Here is a 26,607-nt window from a genome sequence, read left to right on the forward strand (position 1 = left end):
GTGGATTTGGCAGCTGCCAGAATATAGATGGCATTTAAAGCTATAGAACTGAAGAGGTTACCTAGAAAGTGTATACATGGAAAAAATGCAGAGTGCAGAGGTTTGAGGCACTCGAAAGTGTAGTGGGCAGGCAAAGGAGAACCAGCAAGCAAAGTAAACAACAGTCAGAAGGCAAAGAAGAAAAAACATGTCAGCGAGTGTGGAGACACAGAAGTCTAAAAAAGTCTTTCAAGAAGGAGGGAATGGTCAACTGAATTAATATGCTCCTGAGAGGTCAAATAAGATAAGGATTAATGAGTGCCCACTGACTCTGGCAAGCTGTAGCTCTTAATAAGGGCTGATACGGTGGAGGGCAACAGAGAGAAGACAAGATGAGGCAGTGATGCAGCTAATAGAGATAAATCATTAAAAGAGTTTGCTGTGAAGACGAGCAGGAAAAAAAGAGGCAGTGACTGTAAAGGGACTTGATATTTGCTTTTTATTCTTAATATGGGCAATATTCAAGAATGATAGGGAGACAAGAAAACACAGGAGAGAAGATATTTACAGAACAAAGGCCTTGGCAGGAGGGCGGACAAGATGTGGAGCAGACGTAAAAGAGCCCATTGTAGACACAAGCAAGGACACTGTCCACTGTGACAAGAGGGAAAGCGGAGTATTATGGAGTGGAAACTTTCAACATAAACTCTTAAACTGATTTTCTTGTATACAGATACCAAAAACAGCCCTTCTTTAGGAGATGGAAAGTTCTAAAAATCTAAAATAGGTCCTAAAATAAAAATCTGAAGTCATTCTTTACCTGTAAAGGGACATGAGGGTTCTGTACTTTCTCCCAACAATAAACAGACCACTATTTACCTTCCCCATAAGCTGGAGGGAAACTTACCCTCATATTTATCACATTAAGCTAGTCCAAAAGTTATAAATCTAGGAACAACCTACTATATATGCCAACAACTATGTCATCAGGGAATGTGAAAAAGTGACAAAAATCAATCATGGTCCCTTCTCTTATATATCACTGAATCCCTTATTCATAGCACAAGGCTAGTGTCGATGAAATGTTTATTAACTAAATAAAGATATAAACATCCCTGAAGGATAGAGGAGGGAGTTGATTGTAACAAGGGAATTGGGAGTGACCAAAAAGGACTTGCAGGCATTAACAACTGAGTTTAGTCTTAAAGGACAGTAAATATTTACACAGAATTGGGGTGAAGAGATGCAGGGAGGGCATTCCAAAGATTGGCATGACCAAAGATAAGGAGGCATGAAAATAAATGGCATATGCAGTTCAGTATTCATGGAGGGTAAGTAAGTGCCAGATTATAAAGGCCTCTGGTTAGTCTAGTCATTCCATTGTTCATTCTACCAGTATTTTAGGGCTATTAAGTTCTAGCAAGTATTGTGCTAGGTGTTAAACAATATTGAAGTAAAAACAATTTTTTCCCTTATGGAGCATATAGTTTTATCCACAGGTTCCTTTAAAACAAAGACACAGGATTCTCTATCTATAGATCCCTCACCACATCTAGCACTGTATTTACTGGAAAAGAAATGGCTATTTGTCTAACTGAAATTTGATATTTTAAAAGGGATGATCCAACACGAATAACTTAAGAAAAATAAACATTCAGTACCTGTTTACAACTGGAGAAAAATACAATACTTTTCTTCTTCAGGTGGCTTCTCAAAAAGGAATATAGCACACTTATTTTTTGCTGCAGTTCACAAACTATGTAGTTCTGTTCCAAAGTGGCAGGGGTGCTTGTGGAAATAGGAGGAAAAACATTAAAAATATGCCATGTTGGTAACTTTGAAATCCAGACCAGAAAAAAAAGAATGTTAACAGCTGCATGCCTCTCAAATTTCTCATACACACACACACACACACACACACACACACACACACACACACACAATCAGGAGTAACACAAAGTTAAGCATGGTTCAAAGTGTAGCATGACGGGTGGTGAGATGTAGTAGAGCTAATGAGTTATCAATAGGCTAATATGAGATGAAGACAGACAACAATTAAGAATTCAGCCATTTATTAAGATGAGAAAGAGTTTGAGGGAGACTTAGGAAGAGAAAATCTTAAACTGTTTTTCCTATTGTTCCTTCTCTATTGTCCTTGAGTAATTGAATTCAACACGTGACTAAAATATATCCAAAATCCTTTATAGGTTATATATCAAAAATGCTCACACAAACAGTGGTGGCCTATGAAAGGGTAGAGTCAAGAATCAACTAAAGGGACATGAGGGAACTTGCTGAGCTGATGGTAATCTTCCATGTCTTATAGAAGCTTGGGTTACATAGATACACACACTTATCAAAACTCAGCAAACACACTCATAATTTATTCATTTCATTGTATGTAAAAATTACATCAAGGTAGAAAACTCTCTATATATAACTGAATTCTAGTTAGTGATATGTGCACTGAAGTATCTAGGGGAAATGTACAGATGTCTGCAATTTACTTTGAAATGCATCAAAATAAAATGGGTTGATGTATAGTTAGATTGGATAAATAGATAGTTAATGGATGCTACTACCTTTAGCATCCTTTAGCATACCTTCAGCATCTAGGTAGTATGCATAAGATGCTCACTGTAACATTCTTTCAATTATGCTACATGTTTGAAATTTATAATAAAATGCTGGAGAGACATACACATACATTTACTCTTTAATGAGCCTACTTTTTGGATACTGTTCCAAAAAAATACTCATAAGAATGAAAATCAACCCACATGTCCATCAGTAGGGAACTTGTGGAATGAACTACTATATAACCACACAATTAAGTATCACACAGCTGTAAGAAAGGAATGAAGAATCCATATATTGCTCTAGGGTGATCTCTAGGATATATCGTCAAGTGAAAGCAAAGAGCATTTGGTACTATTTATCAAGGTTGGGCTATACAAAACTAAATACACAGACACACACACAGATTCACATACATACTCACACATATATTCATGCACACAGGCATCCCTGTGTGTCTGCTTATATTTTTTAAGAGAGACCGACATACCAAAAACTAAAAATTGGTCACCCATAGAGGAATATACAGAATTAATTTAATTAAATTTTTTTAAAAAACAAGCCTAAAGGGCCGGCCTGGTGGCTCAGGTGGTTAGAGCTCCATGCTCCTAACTCCGAAGGCTGCCAGTTCGATTCCCACATGGGCCAGTGAGCTCTCAACCCCAAGGTTGCCAGTTCAATTCCTCGAGTCCCGCAAGGGATGGTGGGCAGCGCCCCCTGCAACTAAGATTGAACACGGCACCTTGAGCTGAGCTGCCGCTGAGCTCCCAGATGGCTCAGTTAGTTGGAGCGTGTCCTCTCAACCACAAGGTTGCCGTTTCGACTCCCGCAAGGGATGGTGGGCTGTGCCCCCTACAACTAGAAAACGGCAACTGACCTGGAGCTGAGCTGCGCCCTCCACAACTAAGACTGAAAGGACAACAACTTGACTTGGAAAAAAGGCCTGGAAGTACACACTGTTCCCAATAAAGTCCTGTTCCCCTTCCCCAATAAAATCTTTAAAAAAAAAAACAAGCCTAAAGCTGTATCAAGTTGATAACTTAATGACAAAGGAATTTCAATGGAATCTGGATTGTTACATTCTTACTGGGATAGCTAAGGAAAAAAATAATGCAAAGGAATCTTAAATTTTCATATGTAATCATGATGTTAGTAATATTATTGGTATTATCCTGAAATTTTAGATAAACTAACTGATAAATAGAACAAGTAAGTAAAAGACATTAGGAATGATGTTTGGCATAAGAAAAAAATACATCTATAAAAATTAAAGTGGCTGAGCAAAACGCTATATAACCTTAAAGTTGATTTGTAAATATCAGCATGACCTCATGATGTGTTTTCTCTTAAAAAAAATATGTCCACTGAAAAGCCTGAACACAATGACCATCACTGACACCTCGACTATGGTCTCTAAACACAATATCCCGCCAAAAGAATTTCATATGGGATAGAAATATAAGATTAACCTAGAACACCAGAAAACAAGGAAGCCAAACTGTGGCCCGCGAGTCAACTGCGGCCCGCAATCCATTGTTAATTGGCCCGCAGCAAATTCCAAAAATATATTTAGTTTACTTAAATAAACCAGGTGAGGCAATACGTACTTCACCTCAAGTGAGTGGCCCGGCTGTTTGTGTATTTTACAGCATATGGCCCTTGGTAAAAAATGTTGAAAAAAGTTTGGACACCCCTGGTCTAAAGAATCCAGGTAACAACTTGAAGAACCTCTTACTAACAAAGTTTAGGATGATGCAAGACAATTAGAGTATTAAAAATATAGTAATAATTTATATTGAGGTCAAACAAGACAGTAAGACAGTATGTTTAAATGTATGAGTTAATATCAGTAAATAATTTATCACAAATGTCATTGTCTATGAGTTCATTTTAATTTAAAACAACTGCTCACCTATGGAAAATGTTAGGGAATCAATTCTTCAGTCTAAAAACTATGAAATAAAGAGAATGAAGCATGTATTCTGGTATTCTGACCTTCTTATTAGAACTGTACCTCAAATAATCAAGTAGTTGATATGGGAAAGTTTTTTCGATATAAAAGTATCCCAGTTAAGAAATAATAGAATCAGAATATTACAAGTTCGCAAATCCTAGACAATAATAATCATTGGCTACTAAAATTGTAAAGTTACAAAGCTATTATTCCTGTCACAAAGGGGCTGTTTGTATCAGATTAATCCTTTGGCCTACAGCACTATGAAAACTGGATTAAATATTTTAAAAAAACAAAAAACAACTGAAGGCATTAGTGTAACCAAGGCAGCTAAGACTCAAGGTGCTGAAGAAGAAAATGGAAATGCCCTGATGTGAGCCCCATATTAATCTACACAATCCCCTCAAAGCATCTGCTTATTTGTAAAACAAATGAGAGATAAAGTAGAAGCCTTAGTTAGGCCTAAACATGTCAGTTCAAGATCCTAGAGAAGGAACCATGAAAAACTGAATCTCAAACTCTTCATACAATTTCCCCATAAGGAGTATGTCAACTCCGAAACTCAGCACACACAAGGCAAAATGAGTGAAAACATGAAACAGTAACAATGGGACGCTCAGAACTGAGCCGAGAGCCTCCCAGTCTCACAGTGCCAGGAAGTTCAGAGCCTGCCAAGGTGCAGGGCACTGGGAAATACCCGTCTTTCAGTTGAGACCCCCAGAAAGGCTATGCCCTCTGAGTCAGGGCTATAAACCGGGACTAAGGCAAAACAGAAATTGAATAGCCCCAGAATCTAAAAGCCAGGCTGGCCTACATCAAAGTCCTTACCCACATCTCCTGCCACAAAAAAGGTATCATTCTTGGTTTTGCTAAGAACAAAAGACAAGAAGATCTTAAAAACTACACATTACCGTCAAAGGAACAAGAGAACTGTTAGCTGCCTTTAACAGAAAGAATGGAAGTGAGGGTATAATAGAAATACATCTTTGAAGAGAGAAAAAAACCTACCAAGATATCCTTCAAATATGAAAATGAAATAAAGAGATTTTCAGAAAGTCAAACAGAATTTTTCCTTAGTAAACCTGAACTACAAAGAAATTCTTTGGGCACAATACAAAAAATAAAAAACACCAAATAATAAATATTGGGATAAGTTTAAATAAGTACTGATGTTTAAAACCTAATAATAATGGCTTATGGGGCTTAAAATGTGTGAAATTAAAATACTTCACAATGAAGGCACAGTAGAAAGGAATAAAGAGACTTGAATAAAAGGGTAAATGTTAAGTATTCAATCTTCCAGTTGAAAAGCAATAATCGTACCAGATTAAATAAAAATACAACCATTTGCTGCTTACAAAGACATATGCCCTAAAATAAGGCATATAAAATGTACTAGGTTGGTGCAAAAGTAATTGCGGTTCTTGCAATTATTTTTAACCTTTTAAACCGCAATTACGTTTGCACCAACCTAATAGAAAGTAAAAGATTTAACCAAGCAAACACTAATCAAAAGAAAGGTGCTCCACATAGACTAATATCAAACTAGACTTTAAGGCAAAAAGTACTAATAAAGATAAAAAGGAACATTTCATAATGATCAGTGATTCAAATTAATAGGAAATGAAATACCAAATTTGTATGTACCCAATAACATAAGTTCAGAACATCATCTCAAATTTGAAATGTTGCATAATTCACTGTAAAACATAGCAAATCACTATGGCCCAAAAACAACTATTTTCTCTTTAAAAAATACAGAAACACCATTTTGCTATATATAGCAATACATGCATAAAGAAAACACACTGGTATACTTTCTTAGTATATTTTGATATACAACATCTGAAAGATCTAAACTTTAACTTATTTTTCTGGTCCTTCACAATTTGATAGTAGATACTCTATAATACCTTAAAATATTCCCGACAATATTCCTGACTATAATTTCTCATGGTGTATTAACCTAATTGCTAAGTTGCTAAAAGGGAAAATTCAATAATGACATTAGACAAAATTCAGAACAGAATCTGCTTTTTATAGAGCTGGTAAATTTGAGATTACAGAGTACTGCAGTCATTATCGTATAACCTGTGGTTTTGTAAATTATGTCACTTAAAGATCTACCTTCTAAAATGTTTTCTGAAAGCCCCACGTTTTTCACAAATGATGGAACAGCATTTCAAAAATCATTTATGAAATAAACAGTCTTTGGATTCAGTTTTTTCTAACTAACTTTATGAACTACAGATAATAACCAACCATTACCTACAGAAATTAGAAACAGGGATAATATGTACAATTAACTCATATAAATTACAAAAGGTTTTAGAGAGCATTTAATGATTGATAAAGTCTGGTAAAGACACTAGTGAGTTTTAAAAATAGGCAGAAAGCAAAATAGCAAAGAGAACAAAGAAGAAAATCTAAAGACCTGGACAGTCTTTTTAGATTATTAAATTAATTGTACAAAAAATTTCAATAGCTATCAACACAACTTTACAAAGACCAATGTCACTCAGTAGTAAGCCAAGGAGGAAACTATAACTCAAGTATCTCTTGCTATTCTATTCCTGAGTTCTTGATAACCAAAGCTATCATTACTCAGATTCTCCAAAGTTTATCCATTAGGATCACCTAGAAACATAGTCTGGCCTCTTAGGCTTTTTCTTTTTTTTTAAATCCTAGAGATCTGTTAGCTAGGTCAAGGTCAAGATGGGAATGAATGCCCATATTCCCTATATTTAAAGACGCTCCAAGAGGATAACCCAATTCATTTTCCCAATCTATTTCTTTTTAGACTAACATTTCATTGCAAGAAAAGGAAGAGATAATGGTAGAGTTGAATCCGTATTGACATCTTCAACACATTCAACTTATATTCACTGGAAAACATTTCTGGAAGTCAAATATATCCAGAGCCTGCAATGATTCAAACCAAACATACATACACTTCCAGTTGTCATAATATCAAAATACATTTTAAACCTTATTTCCCCCAACCCATTTACACATATCACATACACACTCTCTCTTACAGTTTTTACTATCACATAAACAAACATACCTTACTCTCCAGTTCTTAGTGAAACCAAGCTAGAACAACAGTTACTGGAACATTTTAAACAGAAAGGTATTTTACTAAATATTAATGCATTTGATAAAATGTGTTCCATAGCACATTAGTCTGCATAATGCAGCTAAAAAGAATAATTCTGTGCCCAAATAATTTTTGCAAATGCAGGAAGCTATATTCATTTCCCACTGCTGTGGAGAATCACAATGTCTATGAAAATACTAAAGGCTCTGAAAAGTCTTGAAGAACACTGTTTTACTTTAACTCAATATTTGCTAATTTATCTACCTTGGAATGCATCCCTCCACCCTACTCTACCCCATTTTATGGGGGATAGTGGGTGAATAAATACCCACTATCTTATGAAAAAATATGTGTTCCCCAGAAACATTTTGGGAAGTACTGCCTTAGAGTATGCGTATTCTCACATATAAGATGCATCTAGAATTTAAATAGTTTTTACTAATATATTTACTATGGTTTGCATACCTAACAACACATAAAATGTTTTATTTCATTTGAAATGTCAAATTCTTAAACTAAAAAGAGAGAACATTGATTTTGATCGAATCAAATACGGTTTCAAATAGTACATACCTGTACTTTGCTTTTTCATGAACCCAGACATATTCAGGGTTTTTCAAACTCAAGCGTGCAAGGTCCTTTACAGATTTGGTTTGTGTAGCTGAGAAAAGCAAAGTCTGACGTTTCTTGGGAAGATTTTCAATAATAGCATTCATAGTATCAGCAAAGCCCATATCCAAGATTCTATCTGCTTCATCAAGAACTAAAAAGGGAAAATGCAAGTTTAACCACAATGTTTAAAATATACATTAGGCTAAATGCAATGTGGTGTCCTGGCCTGGATCCTAGAATAGAAAAAGATCATTAGTGGAAAAACTGGTGTAATCCAAATAAAGTCTGGAATTTGTATAACATACATCTCTTAGTTTTGACAAGGGTACCACAGTTATGCAAGATGCTGCAGTAGGGGAAACTGGGGGAAGGCTATAGAGGAATTCTGTATGATCACTGCAACTTTTCTCTAAATCCAGAATCATGCCAAAATAAAAAATTAATTTAAAAAATACATATTAGGTAATATCACTGGTACTGGATGTACCTTAGAAAACTCTTAGCAGTATCAAATACTGAAGTATCTAATTTCATGTATAAGAGTACTTATATTCTTCGATTTTGATTTTTAAAAAATCTAACTATACTCTGAGTTCAGAATCCACAAGCCAAAAAATTAAGCCATTTCTCAGATTGTTTTTGTTTTTAATCATAATATTTATTCAATAAAACATCATTAAAATTTATGAGGGCTCTCTCCTAAATTGAGATATTTTTCATTAAAAATTCATTAGACTCACCTAACATTTGGAGATTGGTGGCATGAAAACATATTGTTTCATCCATGTGTTGAAGAAGCCGACCCGGTGTGCAAACGAGTATATTTATGTTATTGATCCTCTCAGCTTCATGTTTCAGATCCTGAAAACAGTTTTCTTTTGATTACACAGACACATCACTGAGCAGCCTATATAGCAAAACTATAAAAGCCATCTGCATGTGGCAGTTCATCAAAGTAATGTAGATACTCAAGAAATAAATGTAGGGCCGGCCCGGAGGCTCAGGCGGTTAGAGCTCCGTGCTCCTAACTCCGAAGGCTGCCAGTTCGATTCCCACATGGCCCAGTGGGCTCTCAACCACAAGGTTGCCAGTTCAATTCCTTGACTCCCGCAAGGGATGGTGGGCAGCACCCTCTGCAACTAAAATTGAACACGGCACCTTGAGCTGAGCTGCCGCTGAGCTCCCAGATGGCTCAGTTGGTTGGAGCCTGTCCTCTCAACCACAAGGTTGCCGTTTCGACTCCCGCAAGGGATGGTGGGCTGTGCCCCCTGCAACTAGAAAAATGGCAACTGGATCTGGAGCTGAGCTGCACCCTCCACAACTAAGATTGAAAGAACAACAACTTGAAGCTGAACAGAACCCTCCACAACTAAGATTGAAAGGACAACAATTTGACCATTGTTCCCCAATAAAGTCCTGTTCCCCTTCCCCAATAAAAAAAAAAAAAGAAAGAAAGAAATGTAACTTCTCTCTGCTATTTCTGCAGCACATTCCAATTTCTAGGCCAAATAAAAGTCCTTAGTGAAGACCTAAAGTGCTCATAGTTCCTCTAGGTTCTTAATAATATGCAGGATTTTGAGACCAAGAAAAATATTATATGAGTGCTCTAAGTCTTGATATCCTCTTAGTACTGCTAAAATCGACTTAAAAACCAGAATTATTCCCATTCTTTGAGTTAGGACCCAGGGGCACTGAACAGGCTCTGTGACACCACTCACTGCACAGCATGGACTACAAAGAGAGTTCACCTCTCTACTTCTCTCCTTGAAACAAGAACCACAGAACGTTCATAGTTAAAGCTGGGTGACAGGTACATGAGTATGTGAGGGTTTGTGATGCTCTTTTCTTTTTTTATGTATGCTTGCAAATAAGTTCAAAAAGTCAAGTATCCTCACAGTCTATTGAGACTCTAGCAGACATAAGCATTCCAGCACTCTACAAAAAGGTAGAGAAGCTGAGCACAAAGTTTACCATGACCTAAAATAAACATTTTTCAAACTATCTTCTATCAGAATGACGTCAGAAACATGGCGGCTTCACGGGTGCTCCTTGAAATCTCCCCTGGAAGATACACATTGAACAGCTATAATTCAACAAAGGATTCCCTACGCAACACAGAAACACAACTGAGAGATCCATGCATCAAAACATCTGAAGGTGGGCAAATCAGGGGCTAACAGTAGAGGACAGGGGGAAGGGCAGAGATGGGGGCCACGGGACACAGCCCAGATCTCCCTGCGGTCCTCGGAGAGGGGAGGTTTGAGACTGCAGGTTCACATTCTGTGGCCCCAGCAATCCTGCCTGATGCATCAGCTTACCATACAGCTGAACTCAGCAATCAGGCAGAGACCTCCAAGCAAAGGCAGAATACAGAAGAGCGACAACAGGGATCAAACAGCCCTCCCTGCCAGGCAGAAAAACAAAGCTGTGGAACCTGGCAGCCTTCTCCCAACCTCCCAGAGCTCCCCTCCCCCACACCCTGCCAGTGTTAGCAGTGGGCCCCAGAAAAAAACAAAATGGTAGCAGTGTTAGATTAAAGAGCAGAATATCCACAGCCCTGAAAACAGGAGAGATAGTTCCTGAGTGGCGGATGCAAGGTGCGCGGCTAATCTCAGTGACGGGGAAGGAGCTACAGGGGCAAGGCAGCACCTGCCCCCTCTCACAGCCTATCCTGCCCCCACCTTTCCCGACTGATCTGAGCAGGTGCACCCAGCGCTGCTGAGGCGCAGAAGCAGCACTGGGATTTCAGAGGCTCAGAACCCCATCGCCCACCACATCCTCTCACAGTGAATGGTGCCCTGAGACCAAGGTGACCTGGTTACAGAGGAGAAGCCCACCTCCCAAGGAAATCTCCCACCAGGCAAGAAGCCTGAACAGCTCAAGAGAAAATAATGGAAGGCAAAATACTGGAACAAACCAAGAGAAAATAAGAAAAAATACTGGAAGACCAAAAAAAAACACCTATTCATATCAACCTGCTCATAGATGCCCAGGAAGAGAAATAATCCAGTAATTGCCGTGAATAACCAAGGTAACAAGGAAGCTCAGAAAGAAAATGAAAAACTTTCAGAAAAATAAACTTAAAGACATGGAATTATGTGACTTAAATGACAGAAAATTCAAGACTGCAGTTCTGAAAAAAACCCAATGAAATGCAAGAAAACTCAGATAGGCAGTTTAATAAACTCAGAAATAAAAATCAATGAACAAATGAGTATTTTACCAAAGATACTGAAATTTTTAAAAAACCCAAATAGAAATTCTGGAGCTGAAGTACTCAATAAAAGAAATGAAGAACTAAATAGCCAGCTTCGGAAATAGAGCTGACCAGGAGGAAAGAATTAGTGACACTGAAGATTCAAATCCAGAAATGACACAGATAGGAGAGAGAGACGTGAGAGTTTTGAGATGAAACTCTACAGGCACTATCTGACTCCATCAGAAACAGCAACAAAACAATAATGGGTATATCAGAAGGAGAACAGAGGGAGAAGGGAACAGAGAGTATATTCAAATAAATAGTCAGCGAGAACTTCCAAAACCCATGGAAAGAACAAGATCCTCGAATCCAACAGGTCTTTTCCAAGGCACATTACATTGAAGCTGCCAAAAATTACTGACAGAAAGAATTCTCAAGGCAGCCAGGAAAAAGAAGGCTATAACATACAAAAGAAAGCCCATTAGATTATTATCAGACCTTTCAGCAGAAACTCTAAAAGCCAGGAGGGAGTAGAATCAAGTATTGAAACTATTGAAACAGAGAAAATACCAGCCAAAAGTACCATATCTTGCAAAGTTATCCTCTAGATATGGAGGAGGATAAAGACCTTTCCAGATATACAAAAGCTGAGGGAATTTTGCACTACAAGGTCTACATTACAGGAAATACTGAAGGAGGCTATTCGACATAAAACAAAAAGAAAGATATAAAAACATGAGCAAGACTACTAACAAACAGAAGCAGGAAATAGCAAATCCTACACAAAATAGGGCACTATACACTTATACATAAAGGGTAAAGAAGATAAAAACATAACAAAAAGAAAAAAAGAAGACAATTTGCTACTGCAACTCAGAACTCAACTCACAGCATAAATAGGGACAATCTGTGACACAAGAAAATAAAAGGCAAGGAAGTAAAGGTCTGAATTTGCAAAGGGGAATGGAGATAAGAAGCATGCTGAAGAAAAAAGCCTACTTTACATATGAAACTTTCTTTTACACCAACTTAATGTAATCACTCAAAAAAAAAAAAAATACAGAACTGGACATATAACATAAAAAAAGAGGAAACAGAGGGAAAAAATCATACAATACCACCAAACTAAAATAACTAACAGAAACAAAACGGGAAAGAAACAATAGAGACACCAAGCTACCAGAAAATAATAGATAAAATGTCTATAGGAAATCCTCATATATCAATTACCACCCTAAATATAAATAGACTGGACTCACCAATAAAAAGGCACAGAGTAGCAGACTGGATCAAAAACAAAACCCAACCATATGCTGCTGCCTCTAAGAAACACATCTCAGCAACAAGGACAAATATAGACTCAAAGTGAAAGGGTGGAAAACAATACTTCACGCAAATGGCATCAAGGGAAAAGTGGATGTAGCCATATTTATACCTGATGAAACAGAGTTCAGGATAAAAAAGGTAACAAGAAACAAAGATACACATTTCATAATGCTAAAAGGGGACAATACAACAAGAAGACATAACACTTATCAATATACAGAGGGTGCCAAAACAGATGTATACACATTTTAAGAAAGAAAACTGTATTAAAATTGTAATACTCAATATATACCAATAACGAAAGATGAATACAACTCATGTTTGACTTCTGCAATTACAAGACATGCTCAAAGTAGTTACCATCAGCATCCAGATACTTCTATTATGGTAAGCTACTGCTTGAGCAACACTGACTAAAATGTCTACTTGTGTACATTTTTTTGGCACCCCTGGTATAACTTCCCAATCAGGTAGCACCAAAATATATAAAGCAACTACTAACAGAACTAAAGGGAGAAACTGACAAAAAATACAATTATAGTAGGCGACCTAAATACACTACTGACAGCTATGGACATATCATCCAAACAAAAAAATCAATGAGGAAATAGCCTTAAATGACACATTAGACCAAATGGACATAATCGACATTTACAGAGCATTTCATCCTACAACACCAGACTATATAATCTTTCCTAATGCACATGGAATATTCTCAAGGATAGACCATATGTTGGGACACAAAACCAGCCTCAGCAAATTTAAGAAGACTGAAATCATACCAAGCATATTCTCTGACCAGAGTGCTTTGAAATTGGAGATAAACGACCAAAAGAAAGTGGGAAGAACCACAATGTGAGGATTAAACAACATGCTATTAAAGAATATTAAAGACTGGGTCCAAAAAGAAATAAAAGGAGAGATCAAAAGATACACAGAAATAAATGAGAATGAAAATAATCATATTAAAATTATCAGGATGCAGCAAAAGCAGTATTAAGAAAGAAATTTGTATCATTACAGGCCTATCAAAAGAAACAAGAAAAATTCCAAATAAATCTAACATAATATCTTTAAAAACTAGAAAAAGAACAAATGAAACCCAAAGTCAGCAGAAGAAAAGAAATAACAAAAATCAGAGCAGAACTAAATGAAATAGAGAACAAAGAGACAATTTTAAAAAAATTAATGCAACAAAGAGCTGGTTCTTTGAAAAGATTAATAAAATTGAAAACCCCTGGTTAGATTCACTAAGGAAAAAAGAGAAAAGACACAAACAAAATCCGAAATGAAAGAGAAGTTACAATGGATACGACAGAAATATACTACAAAGGATCATATGAGAATACTATCATTATAAGGGTGATGGTATACATATTTTTATAAACTTTTATTTATTTTAAGTGTGTTTTTCCAGGACCCAACAGCTCCAAGTCAAGTAGTTGTTTCAATCTAGTTGTGGAGGGCGCTTCTCTCACTGGTCCATGGGGGTATCAAACCAGCAACCCTGGTGTTATGAGCATCGTGGTCTAACCAACTGAGCTAACCAGCTGCCCCATGGTGATTGTATATTTTGCACGATCTGACACTCTAGTTTATTTTTCTTTTTTTTTCTTTGTTTCCTTCTCCTCCTCCCTGATTCAATTGCTCTGTTTTCCCAAGGGTACATACATATCTCATTAATCTGGTTAATCTTAAAACAAGGACTTAAAAGAAACTGTTTCAGCCACCATAACCAGGCTGTAACTCCCTTGCAATTTTCCACCAGATGACACATGAACTGATCTTATGACCGAGTCCGAGATAACATCCTGAAGTAAACCGGACCCCAGGAGACATTTCCCTGGACGTCAGAACCCAGGAATCACTTGACTACGTCACCCTTTCCTTTTTAGCCTCTTCTCACAGGACTATAAAATCTGGCCATTCTAAGAATAGGGAAGGTGGCCTTTGAGACTGGAGTCCACCATCTTCCTGGAATGCTCGCATTTTGAATAAACCTTTTCTTTCCACCAACCCTTGCCTCTTGAACTTTGGCTTTCGTGGGGCAAGCAGCCGAACCTGGATTTTTTTGGTAACGTTATAAAGGGCTATATGCCACCAAATACAATAAACTAAAAGAAATGGACAAGTTCTTAGAAATATACAACGTTCCTAGACTGATTCACAAACATCTGGAAAATCTAAAAAGGCCAATCAACAGTAAGAAAATTGAAACAATCATCCAAAAGCTCCCCAAAAGCAAAAGTCCAGGACCAGATGACTTCACTAGTGAATTCTACCAAACAGTCAAAGATTTAATACCTGTTGTCCTCAAATTCTTCCAAAAAACTGAAGAAGATGCAATACTTCCTAACTCATTTTATGAGGCCAACATAACTGATACCAAAACATAATAAGGATAACACAAAAAAAACAGACCAATATGTATGATGAATATAGACACCAAAATCCTAAGGAAAATACTAGCAAACTGAATACAACAATACATTAAAAAGATTATACATCATGACCAAGTGGGGTTCATCCCTGGAGCACAAGGATGGTTCAACACATGCAAATCAATCAATGTGATATATCACATAAACAAAAGATAAAAATCATATGATTAAATCAATAAATACAAAAAAAGCATTTGACAAAATATAACATCCGTTTATGATTAAAACAATAAAATGAGTATAGGAGGAAAGTACCTCAACATAATAAAGGCCGTATGCGACAAACCCTTAGCTAATATCATACTTAGCAGGGAAAAACTGAAAGCTTTTCCTCTAAAATCAGGAACAAGACAAGGATGCTCCCTATAACCACTGTGATTGAACACAGTACTGGAAGTCCTAACCAGAGCAATCAGGTAAGAAAAAGAAATAAAAGGCATCCAAATTGGGAATGAAAAAGTGTCATTTTTTGCAGATGACAGGATTCTTTATACAGAAAACCATAAAGACTCCACCAAAAAAATTTAGAAACAATAAACAAATATAGTAAAGTTGCAGGATACAAAATCAGCGTACAAAAATCCATTGCGTTTCTATATACTGACAATGAAATTTCAAAAAAAGAAAAAACAATTCCTTTTGCAATTGAATAGGAAAAAGAATAAAATACCTAGGAATAAACTTAACCAAGAATGTAAAAGACTTATATACTGAAAACTACAAGATATTTTTAAAAGAAATTGAAGAAGACACAAAGAAATGGAAAGACATTCCATGTTCATGGACTGGAAGAATCAGCATAGTTAAAATGGCCATATTACCCAAAGCAATATACAGATTTAATGCAATCCCCATCAAAATTCCAATGGCATTTTTTAAAGAAATAGAACAAAAAATCATCAGATTTGTATGGAACCTCAAAAGACCCCAAATAGCCAAAGCAATCCTAAGAAAAAAGAACAATACTGGAGCTATCACATTCCTTGACTTCCATTTGTACTATAAAGTGACAATAATCAAAACAGCATGGTACTGGCAGAAAAACACACACACAAACGAATGGAATAGAATTGAGAACCCAGAAACAAACCCAAACATATATATGGGCAAATTAATTTTCAACAAAGGAGCCAAAAACATACAATGGAGAAAAGAAAGCCTCTCCAATAAATGGTATTGGAAAAATTGGAAAGCCACATACAAAAGAATGAAATTAGACTGCTTCTGTCACCACGTACCAAAATTGACTAAAAATGAATCAAAGACCTAAACGTAAGACCTGAAACAATAAATTGCATAGAAAAAAGCACAGGTACTAAACTTATGGACCTTGGTCTCAGAGAACATTTTATGAACTTGACCTCAAAGGTAAGGGAAGTAAAAGCAAAAATAAATGAATTGGGCTGTATCAAACTAAAAAGCTTCTGAACAGCAAAAGAAAGCATAAACAAACCAAAGAGGTAAACAACCAAATGGGAGAAGGTATTTGCAAACAATGCCTCCAATAAGGGGCCAATATCCAAAATATATAAAAAAAACTCATACAACTCAACAACAAAAAAACAAATACAATTTAAAAAATGGGCAGAGGACCTGAACAGACATTTCTCCCAGGAAGACATAAAAATGGTCAACAGATTAATGAAAAAATGCTCAACGTCACTAGCTATTAGGAAAATGCAAATCAAAACCACAATGACACAATGAGGTATCACCTCACACCTGTTGGAATGGCTATAATCAACAAGACAAGTAATAACTAGTGTCGGAGAGACTATGGAGAAAAAGGAACCTTCATACAGTACTGGTGGGAATGTAAATTGGTGCAGCCACTGTGGAAAACAGTATGGAAGTTCCTCAGAAAATTAAGAATAGAGTTACCATATGATCCAGCAATCCCTTTCCTGGGTAGCTACCCAAAAAATCTGAAAACATTTATCTGTAAAGATATATATATCCCTATGATCATTGCAGGATTATTCACAGTGGTCAAGACATGGAAACAACCAAAGTGTCCTTCAATAGACGATTGGATAAAGAAGATGTGATACATATACACAATGGAATATTACTCAGCCATTAAGAAAAGATGAAATACTGTCATTTGTGACAACATGGATGGATCTTGAGACTATCATGCTAAGTGAAGTAAGTCAGACAGAAAAAGTCAAGAACCATATGACTTCACTCATTTGTGGGATATAAAACTGAAAGCAACAAAGGAATAAGACAAAGAAACAGAAACTCATAGATACAGACAACAGTTTAGTGGTTACCAGAGGGTAACGGGGGGAAGTTGGTAGAAAAGGGAAATGGGGGTCAAATACCAGGGGGTGCCAAAAAATGTATACAAGTGGACACTTTGGTCAACATTGCTCAAGCAGTAATTTGCCGTAATCAGAAGTGACTGGACCCTGATGATAACCACTTTGAGCACCTCTTGTAATTGCAGAAGTCAAACGTGACTTGTATTCATCTTTGTTATGGGTATATACTGATTATTACAATTTTAATAGTTTTTTCCTTTTTAAAATGTGTATACATTTTTTTGGCACCCTCTGTATATGGTGATGGAAGGAGAACTGACTCTGAGTGGTTAACACAATGTAATATATGCAAGGTGTGGACAAAAATTGCGGTGAATGTTTAAAGAAAAATTATTACAGTAAAAAGCACATTGCCATTAATCTCCCTCCAAATACTCCCCCTCACTTTGAACATACTTATCCCATCGTTCTTGCCACTTTCTGAAGCAGTTCTGGAAGTCCTCTTTCGTGAGTGTCTTTATTTGTGTTGTCATGGCTGCCTCGATGTCCTGAATCATTCTGAGTTTGAGGAAGAGCCAGAAGTTGCACAGTGCCAGATCTGGTGAATAAGGTGGATGAGGACACACCGTAATGTTTTTATTTGACATAAATTGCCATACCACAAGTGATGTGTGACATGGAGTCTTTCCGTTGGGATCCAAAAATACAGTGAATGCTGCTGCCGAGTGCCATTCAATGCAATGGCAGGGATCTTCAATACGGGAAGCGGCGCGCTGAACCTAAGTAACAGTGTGTGAGAAGTTTCAATTTGTTCAGTGCAGGCAGTCAAGTGTGAGCTATAGTTGAGAGAAGGTGTGTATTAAAGTGTACCAGAAATCATCCTCCATCATGACAATGCTCCATGTCACACATCGCTTCTGGTATACAACAATTTCTGTCAAATAAAACATTATGGTGTGACCCCATCCATCTTATTCACTGGATCTGGCACCGTGTGACTTCTGGCTCTTCCCCAAAGTCAAAATCATTCAGGCCATGAAGGCAGCCACAATAGCACAACTAAAGACATTCACGAAAGAGGACTTCCAGAACTGCTTCAGAAAGTGGCAAGAACGATGGGATAGTAAGTGTGTTCAAAGAGAAGGGGAGTATTTTGAGGGGAATTAATAGCAATGTGTCTTTTACTGTAATGAATTTTTTTAAACATCATTTTACTGTATTGTTTGATCTACCTCATAGATGATACATTACAAAAATGTACACTTATTAACCAAAGCCTGTATAATTTTATTAACCAATGTCACCCAATAAAGTTAATTAAAAAAACAAATTTTTAAAAAGACTATCTTCCTTTCTTCTGCTACTGACCCAGCAATGTTCTGAATTATTCAGTCTGTTAGATACCTTATTAAAAGGAACTAGTCCATATACTGAAATGGTACTTTTCCCAATGTATATTAACAAATAGATTTACAAGTTGGTTAGAGTAAATTAGTCTCAGAACCTGATCAATTCAGATACCCTGACAAAATGGACTTTCTGGATCCAAGAAACTGACAACCAGACTCTAGATGACAGGTTGCTACCACCCCGTCTAGGGGGCCAGCCTGTCTTTTGGATGAAATCGCCATCTCTTCCCGGTCAGCTGCCACACTCCTCCGACATAAGTTATAGAAAAGAAAGAAAGACAAGGACAAACCTTTCCACCAATGATGAGACCAGCTGAAAAGTCGTGGTTCTTCCCTACTTTTCGGAGAACCTCAAAAGTCTGGTAGGCCAGCTCTCTTGTAGGTGATATAATCAGTACTCCCAGCCCATCTGTTGAGGTCCACTGCAGACGATATAAGGCTTCTAGCACCTCAAAAAAAAAGACAGCAAGTTCGTGTTCAGTAAGTCCTTAGAGAAGTCACCTTTTTGATTCCTGAGTCAACCTTGCCCCTCCAGATCAGAGGCACCAGCCAAGCAGATGGCATACTAGTCACAAGTTTTATCCAATCAGAAAGAAATTGTTTTGTTTTTTCTCTTTCTTCCATCCACCAGAAGCATTCTCTCCCAAGTCATAGAGGGAAGGGAAAAGACGCTCCATAGCAGCTCAGCTGTTGCCAGAGACACACCGTGAGGAGACTGGCAATCAGTGAAAGGTATGTGCAGTCCACAGACTGTTAAAACAGATTTCATAAACATATGTTATCACTCTCTGAACAGAAACCACATTAAAAATAAACTCATCTGTGTAGCTGCTGTAGTTATACACTAACAATTTTCTAGTTGTGAAGTGACACCATTATAAAAAGAATAGGATTTAAGAGAAAAATGATTTTATAAAACTTAGAACAAAAACTCAAAATGTGATTTTTCTGAGCCAATTATTTTGTAGGAATTAAATTATGATACCAACTGTACAACTGAAATATAAGTGAATTCCTAAGAGCCTCTATTGACAGATATCAATGTCCTGGAAAATTCTCAACAAGTGACCAATCTTCTTAAAGTGAGCATATTTCAGCTTTATCCAAAAACGAGTGGCAAGTATAAATGTCATTGACAGGTTTGCAAGAGTAAGCACAGAAAGAGCTTTGCCCCCGGTGTTAGAGCAGAGCAGAACCATTCTGACTTGCCACCCTTTAGAAATGTAATGGCTTGTCAAGGCACAATCACTCATTCAATAAATTACTGACTGCTCACCATGGACAAGGTGCTGTGCTACGACCTGTGGAATAAGGTGAAGAACAAGAGAGATGTGGCACCTGTCTGACAAAGCTTGCATTCTAGCCAGGGAAATCAAACACAACACAACTCTTCACTTAAGTATTTATTTCTATCTAGGCACAGAATGTTTTAAAATCATGAAACAGAGAATCAGACCCAATATGAATAAAATACTTACTGGAACAAGGAAAGCCAAAGTCTTGCCAGATCCAGTTTTGGCAGCTCCAAGAACATCTTTACCTTGCAAAGCCAAGCCAATGGTCTGCTTCTGTATCTCGGTTACCAAACGGTACTGGGCTTCCTGCAAACCTGCAAGTGTGAAAGGGAGGAGAATGACACTTTAGAAAACTCCTACAGAACAGTGTTATGGGCTGAACTGTGCGCTGCTCCATACGATGAGGCACTAACCCCCCAGTACCTTAGAACGTGACTGTATTCGGATACAGAGCCTTTGAAGAGGTGATTAAGTTAAAATGAGCCCATTAGGGTGGACCCTAATCCCATCTGACAGGTGTCCTGGTAAGGGAAAATTCAGACATACAAATGTGAGTGCACAGAAAGAAAATCCTGGGAAGAGGCACCAACAGGGCAGCCATCTATAAGCCAAGAAGAGGCCATCTGTAAGCCATTATGACTATCAGAAGGAACAACCCTGCCAGCATCTTGATCTTTGGACCTTCAGGCCCCAAAACTGTGAGAAAATAAATTTCTGTTGTTTAAGACACCTAGTTTGTGGTATTTTGTTCTGGTGGTGCTCGCAAACCAATACAAAAGGTGTCATGCTTTTGTTTGCTCTCTTGCTTATTTTAACATAATTAAGTTTCATTTTAAATGTTCAGAGGCCCTAACAGCTTGTTTTTTCACTACTGTTCTTTAACTAGTCTAGAAAGGATAAGAATGACAAACTGGTAAAACTTAAATGAATTGTTTTTTGGTTTTTTTAAGTTTATTACGGTGACATTGATTAGTAACATTATATAAGTTTCAAGTGTGCAATTCTATAATACATCATCTGTACATTGCATTGTGTGCTCACCACCCAAAGGCTAGTCTCCCTCCATCACCATAAACTTGGCCCCCTTGACCCTCTTCATCCTCCTCCATCTCCCTTCCCCCATGGTAACCACCCTTCTGTTGTCTGTATCTATGAGTTTGTTTTGTTTGTTGCTATTTTATATCCCACATGAGTGAAATCACATGGTTCTTGTCCTTTTCTGTCTGACTTACTTCACTTAGCATGATACTCTCAAGATCCATCCATGTTGTTGTAAATGACAGTATTTCATCTTTTCTTGTGGCTAAGTAGTATTCCATTGTGTATATGTACATCTTCTTTATTCGATCACCCACTGAAGGACTCTTAGGTTGTTCCCATTGTCTTGTCTATCATGTATAATGCTGCAATGAACATAGGGGTACATATATTCTTATCAATAATATTTTCAAACTTTTCAGTAAATATCCAGAAGAGGGACTGCTGGTCATAAGTTCTGTTTTTAATTTTTTGACGAATATCCATACTGTTTTCCAAAGTGGCTGTACCAATTTACATTGCCATCGGTAGTGTACAAGGGTTCCTTTTTCTCCATAGCCTCTCCAACACCTGTTATTACTTGCCTTGTTGATGACAGCCATTCCAACAGGTGTGAGGTTCTAGCTCATGGTGATTTTGATTTGCATTTCCCTGATAGTGAAGCTGAGCATCTTTTCATGTATCTGTTGGCCACTTGTATGTCTTCTTGGGAAAAGTGGTCAAGTTCTCTGCTCGTTTTTAAATAGGGTTGTTTGTTTTTTGGTTGTGAATATGAGTTCTTTATGTTTTGGAAATTAGCCTCTTTTCAGAGGTATTTCAGTATTGTTTACAAATATCTTCTCCCATTCAGTTGGGTGCCTTTTTGTTTTGTTAATGGTTTCTTTTGCTGCGCAGAAGCTTTTTAGTTTGATGTAGCTCCATACTTTTTTTTTTTTTTTTTTTTTTTTTGCTTTTACTTCCCTTGCCTTTGGGATCAAGTTCACAAAATGTTCTCTGAGACCAAGGTCCAAGAGTTTAGTACCTGTTTTCTTTATGTATTGTTTCAGGTTTTACATTTAGGCCTTTGATCTGTATTGAGTTAATTTTTGTGTATGGTGTCAAATAGTAGTCTACTTTCATTTTTTACATGTGGCTGTCCAATTTTCCCAACACTGTTTATTGAAGAAGTTTTCTTTTTCCATTGTATATTTTTGGCTCCTTTGTCGAAAATTAGTTGCCCGTGTACATGCGGGTTATTTCTGGCCTCCCAATCCTATTCCATTGGTATGTGTGTCTGTTTTTCTGCCATTACCATATTGTTTTGATTACTGTAGTTTTGTACTATAATTTGAAGTCAGAGGCTTTATTTTTTTTTTTTTTCCAGAATTGCTTTGGCTATTCAAGATCTTTCGTGGTTCCATTTGATAGTCAATGCATTAAATCTGTATGTCGCTTTAGGTAATATGCCCATTTTAACCATGCTGATTCTTCCCATACATGAACATGGAATATCTTCCTATTTCTTTGTGTTTTCTTCAATTTCTTTCAACAATATCTTGTAGTTTTTAATGTATAGGTCCTTCACATCCTTTAACTTTATTCCTAGGTATTTTATTCTTTTTGTTGCAACTGCAAATGGAAACTTTTTTTTCCATTTCTTTTTCTGATATTTTATTGTTAGTATATAGGAATGCAGTGGATTTTTGTACACTTCGTGTCCTACAGCTTTACTGTATATATGGTTTCTAATAGTTTTCTAGTAGAGTCTTAAGGGTTTTCTATGTAAAGAATCATGTCATTTGCAAAAAGTGACAATTTGACTTCTTTATTCCTAATCTGGATGCCTTTTATTTCTTTCTCTTGTCTGACTGTTATGGCTAGGACTTCCACTCCTATGTTGAATAACACTAGTGAGGGTGATTATTTTTGTCTTGCCCCGATCTTAGAGGAAACGCTTTCAGTTTTTCCCCACTGAGTATGGTATTAGCTGAGGGTCTGTTGTATATGACCTTTATTATGCTTAGGTACTTTCCCTCTAAACCCATTTTATTGATTGTTTTCATCATAAATTAATGTATCTTGTCAAATGCTTTTCTGCATCTATCAATATGATTTTTATCCTTTATTTTGTTAATATGGTGCATTACACTGATCAATTTGCATATACTGAGCCACCCATCCTTGTGCCCCTGGAATGAACCCCACTTGATCATGATATATTAACTTTTTAATGTATTGTTGTATTCGATTTGCTAGTATTTTCTTTAGAACTTCTGCATCTATATTCAGAGATATTGGTCTCTAATTCTCTATGTTGTCCTTGCCAGGTTTCAGTATCACGGTATTGTTGACTTCATCAAATGAGTTAAGAAGCATTGCCTCTTTTTCAGTTTTTTGAAGATAGGTATTAAGTCTTCTTTGACTGTTTGGCAGAATTCACTAGTGAAGCCATCTGGTCTTGGACTTACTTTTGGGAAGGTTTTTGATGACTGGTTCTATTTCCTCATTGCTGATTGGTCTATTTAAATTTTCCAGTTCTTCATGATTCAGTCTAGGAAGGTTGCATATTTCTAAGAACTTGTCCATTTCTTCTAGGTTATTAAATTTGGTAGTGTATATAGCCGTTCATAGTATTCTTGCACAGTCTTCTTCATATTTCTGTAGTGTCCACTGTAACTTCTCTTTCATTTCTGATTTTGAGTCTTTTCTCCTTAGTGAGTCTAGCCAGAGATTTGTCAATTTTATTAATCTTTTCAAAGAACCTGCTCTTTGTTGCATTAATTTTTTCCTATTGTCTTTTTGTTCTCCATTTCATTTAATCCCGTTCTAATTTTTATTATTTCTTTCCTTCTACTAACTTGGGGCTTCAATTGTTCTTTTCCTAGTTCTTTAAGGTGAAATGTTAGGTTGTTTGAGATTTTTCTTGTTTCTCAATGTAGGCCTATAATGTTGTAAAAGCCCTTCTTTTCTTTTTTTATTTTAATTGGAAAAGAAAAATAAATATTTTAATATATTTATAGAAATAAAAAAGGGCATTAGAAGTATGACTTCAGAAAAAATTGGAGAGTTCTGCAAACTTTACAAGCAATGACTGTACTTAACTAATGATACCCAAACAGAAAACCACAGAGAGTCTACACAAGTGACTACAAAGACATGCTCAGTAAGATCTAGCTGCAAAGTCATAAGTTATGTTTAGACAACATTTTACAGGCAATCACTTTAACAAATAACCTAGTATAAAAAAAAACAACAACCCTACTTCTGTATTAAAAATCCTTTCCCCATGATCCTCAGGTAACCTGATGACTGTCTACTATACATTCTAAAAAAATTTGGACAAGGCTCAATTCTGTTGCCTCTAATTTTTGGAGATCCAACAGAGCTCACACAATACTCAGAACTTGCCCTTCAATTCCTGACCAGGGAACATTTTGGCCACATGCCAAAAGGTCCTTGTCCCTCTTGACCGTCTCTCCTGAGAGTCCATTACTGACCAGAGTCCAAGTTGTTGCAGTGCTTGGGCACCACTGAGTTTTGCTTGTGAGATTTTTTTTTCATGCTTTTTTTTTAATTTTATTAGTTTCAGGTGCACAAGACAAAGCAGTACTTAGACATTTATCATTTATATCCCTCACACAGTGTGAACCCCCCTCCCCCCACCCACTATCCCTCTGACATCGCACAGAGCCATTACATTTCCACTGTGTCTATTCCTAATGCTGTACTCTGCTTCCTGTAACCATATACATACATACATACATATATATACATATACATATATATATATATACACACACACACACGTACATATATAAAATTATAGTTGGCATTCATTATTGTTCAGCTTCAGGTGTACAGTGCAGAGATCAGGCATCTACATCATCCCTGAGGTGGTCTCCCAAATGGGACACGTGTCCATCAGATACCCTACAAAATCTTTACATTACTGATTACGTTCCCCAAATTAATTTTCAAAACCCCATGGCCATCTTGTGGTTACCAACTATTTTCTAAACCCCCCACCTCCCCCCTTATCCCCACCCCCCCGCCCATCTAGCAACCCTCAGTTTTTCCTCTATGTCTCCAAAACTGTTTCTGATTAGTTCATTCACTTATTCTTTTCTTTAGATTCCGCATATAAGTGAGATCATATGGTATTTGTCTTTCTCTGTCTGACTTATTTCACTTAACACAATGTTCTCTAGGTCCATCCATGTTGTTGCAAATGGTAAGATTTCTTTCTTCTTTATGGCTGCGTAATACTCCATTGTATAAATGTACCACAGTTTCTTAATCTGGTCATCTACTGATGGGCATTTCGGTTGTTTCAATGTCTTGGCTATTCTGTATAGTGCTGCAATAAACATAGGAGTGCATAAAGATTTTTGAATTGGAGTTTTGGATTGCTCCAGATAGATACCTAGGAGTGGGATTGCTGGATCATAAGTAGTTCCATTTCCAGATTTTTGAGATACCTCCATACTGTTTTCCATAGTGGCTGCACCAATCTGCATTCCCACCAACAGTGCACAAGCGTTCCCTTTTCTCCACATCCACGCCAGCACTTGTTGTTTGTTGACTTATTGATGATAGCCATTTTGACTGGGGTGAGGTGGTATCTCATTGTGGGTAAACGCCCTTCTTATTACCACTTTTGCTGCATCCCCAAAATTTTGATATGCCATATTGTCATTCTCATTTGTCTCTATGTATCTCTTGATTTCTTATTTCTCCTATGACTCAGTCCTTGTTTAGTTGCATGTTATTTAATCTCCATATACTTGTCAGTTTTCCAGCTTTCATTCTTCTGTTGATTTACAATTTCAAAGCACTGTGGTCAGAGAATATGCTTGGTATAAGTTCAATCTTACATTTGTTGAGCTAGTTTTGTGTCCCAACACATGGTCTATCCTTGATAATGTTCCATGTGCACTAGAGAAGAATGTATATTCTGGTGTTCCAAGATGAAAAGCTCTGTAAATATCAATTATGTCCATTTGGTCTAATGTGTCACGTAAGTCCAGTATTTCCTTATTGATTTTCTGTTTGGATGCTCTATTCATTTCTGTCAATGGGATACTTACACTCCCTATTATAATTGTATTTTTGTCAGTTTCTCCCTTTAGTTGTTAGCAGTTGCTTTATATATTTTGGTGCTCCCAGGCTGCGTGCTTAATTAATAAGTATTATGTCTTCTAGATATATTGTCCCTTTTATCATTATAAAATGACCATCTTTATCTCGTTACCTTTTTTATCTTTAAATCTATTTTGTCTGATATAAGTACGACTACACCCACTTTTCTCTGGATGCCATTTGCTTAGAGTATCATTTTCCACCCCTTCATTTTGAGTCTGTGTTCATCTTTGCAGCTGAGGTGTGTCTCCCAAAGGCAGCATACAGTTTGGTTTTGTTTTTTGATCCATCC

At 36.9% G+C, this 26,607-nt stretch overlaps 1 protein-coding gene across 2 annotated transcripts in view; it reads right to left on the reverse strand.

Moving 5' to 3' along the window:
• Positions 1 to 26,607, reverse strand: part of DDX10 (DEAD-box helicase 10) — a 292,846-nt gene that overhangs the window by 255,298 nt on the left and 10,941 nt on the right. For both annotated transcript variants that reach the window (XM_019714905.3, XM_019714904.3), the window contains exons 3-7: positions 20,343 to 20,473; positions 19,155 to 19,313; positions 8,963 to 9,083; positions 8,184 to 8,373; positions 1,641 to 1,767 (exon numbers count right to left, since the gene is read on the reverse strand). In XM_019714905.3, coding sequence (XP_019570464.3) covers positions 1,641 to 1,767; positions 8,184 to 8,373; positions 8,963 to 9,083; positions 19,155 to 19,313; positions 20,343 to 20,473 — 728 coding nt within the window. The remainder of the gene's footprint in view (positions 1 to 1,640; positions 1,768 to 8,183; positions 8,374 to 8,962; positions 9,084 to 19,154; positions 19,314 to 20,342; positions 20,474 to 26,607) is intronic.

This window comes from Rhinolophus sinicus, chromosome 14 (assembly GCF_057876585.1).
Source record: "Rhinolophus sinicus isolate RSI-liver-muscle chromosome 14, RSI-T2T, whole genome shotgun sequence".
Taxonomy (NCBI): Eukaryota; Metazoa; Chordata; class Mammalia; order Chiroptera; family Rhinolophidae; genus Rhinolophus; species Rhinolophus sinicus.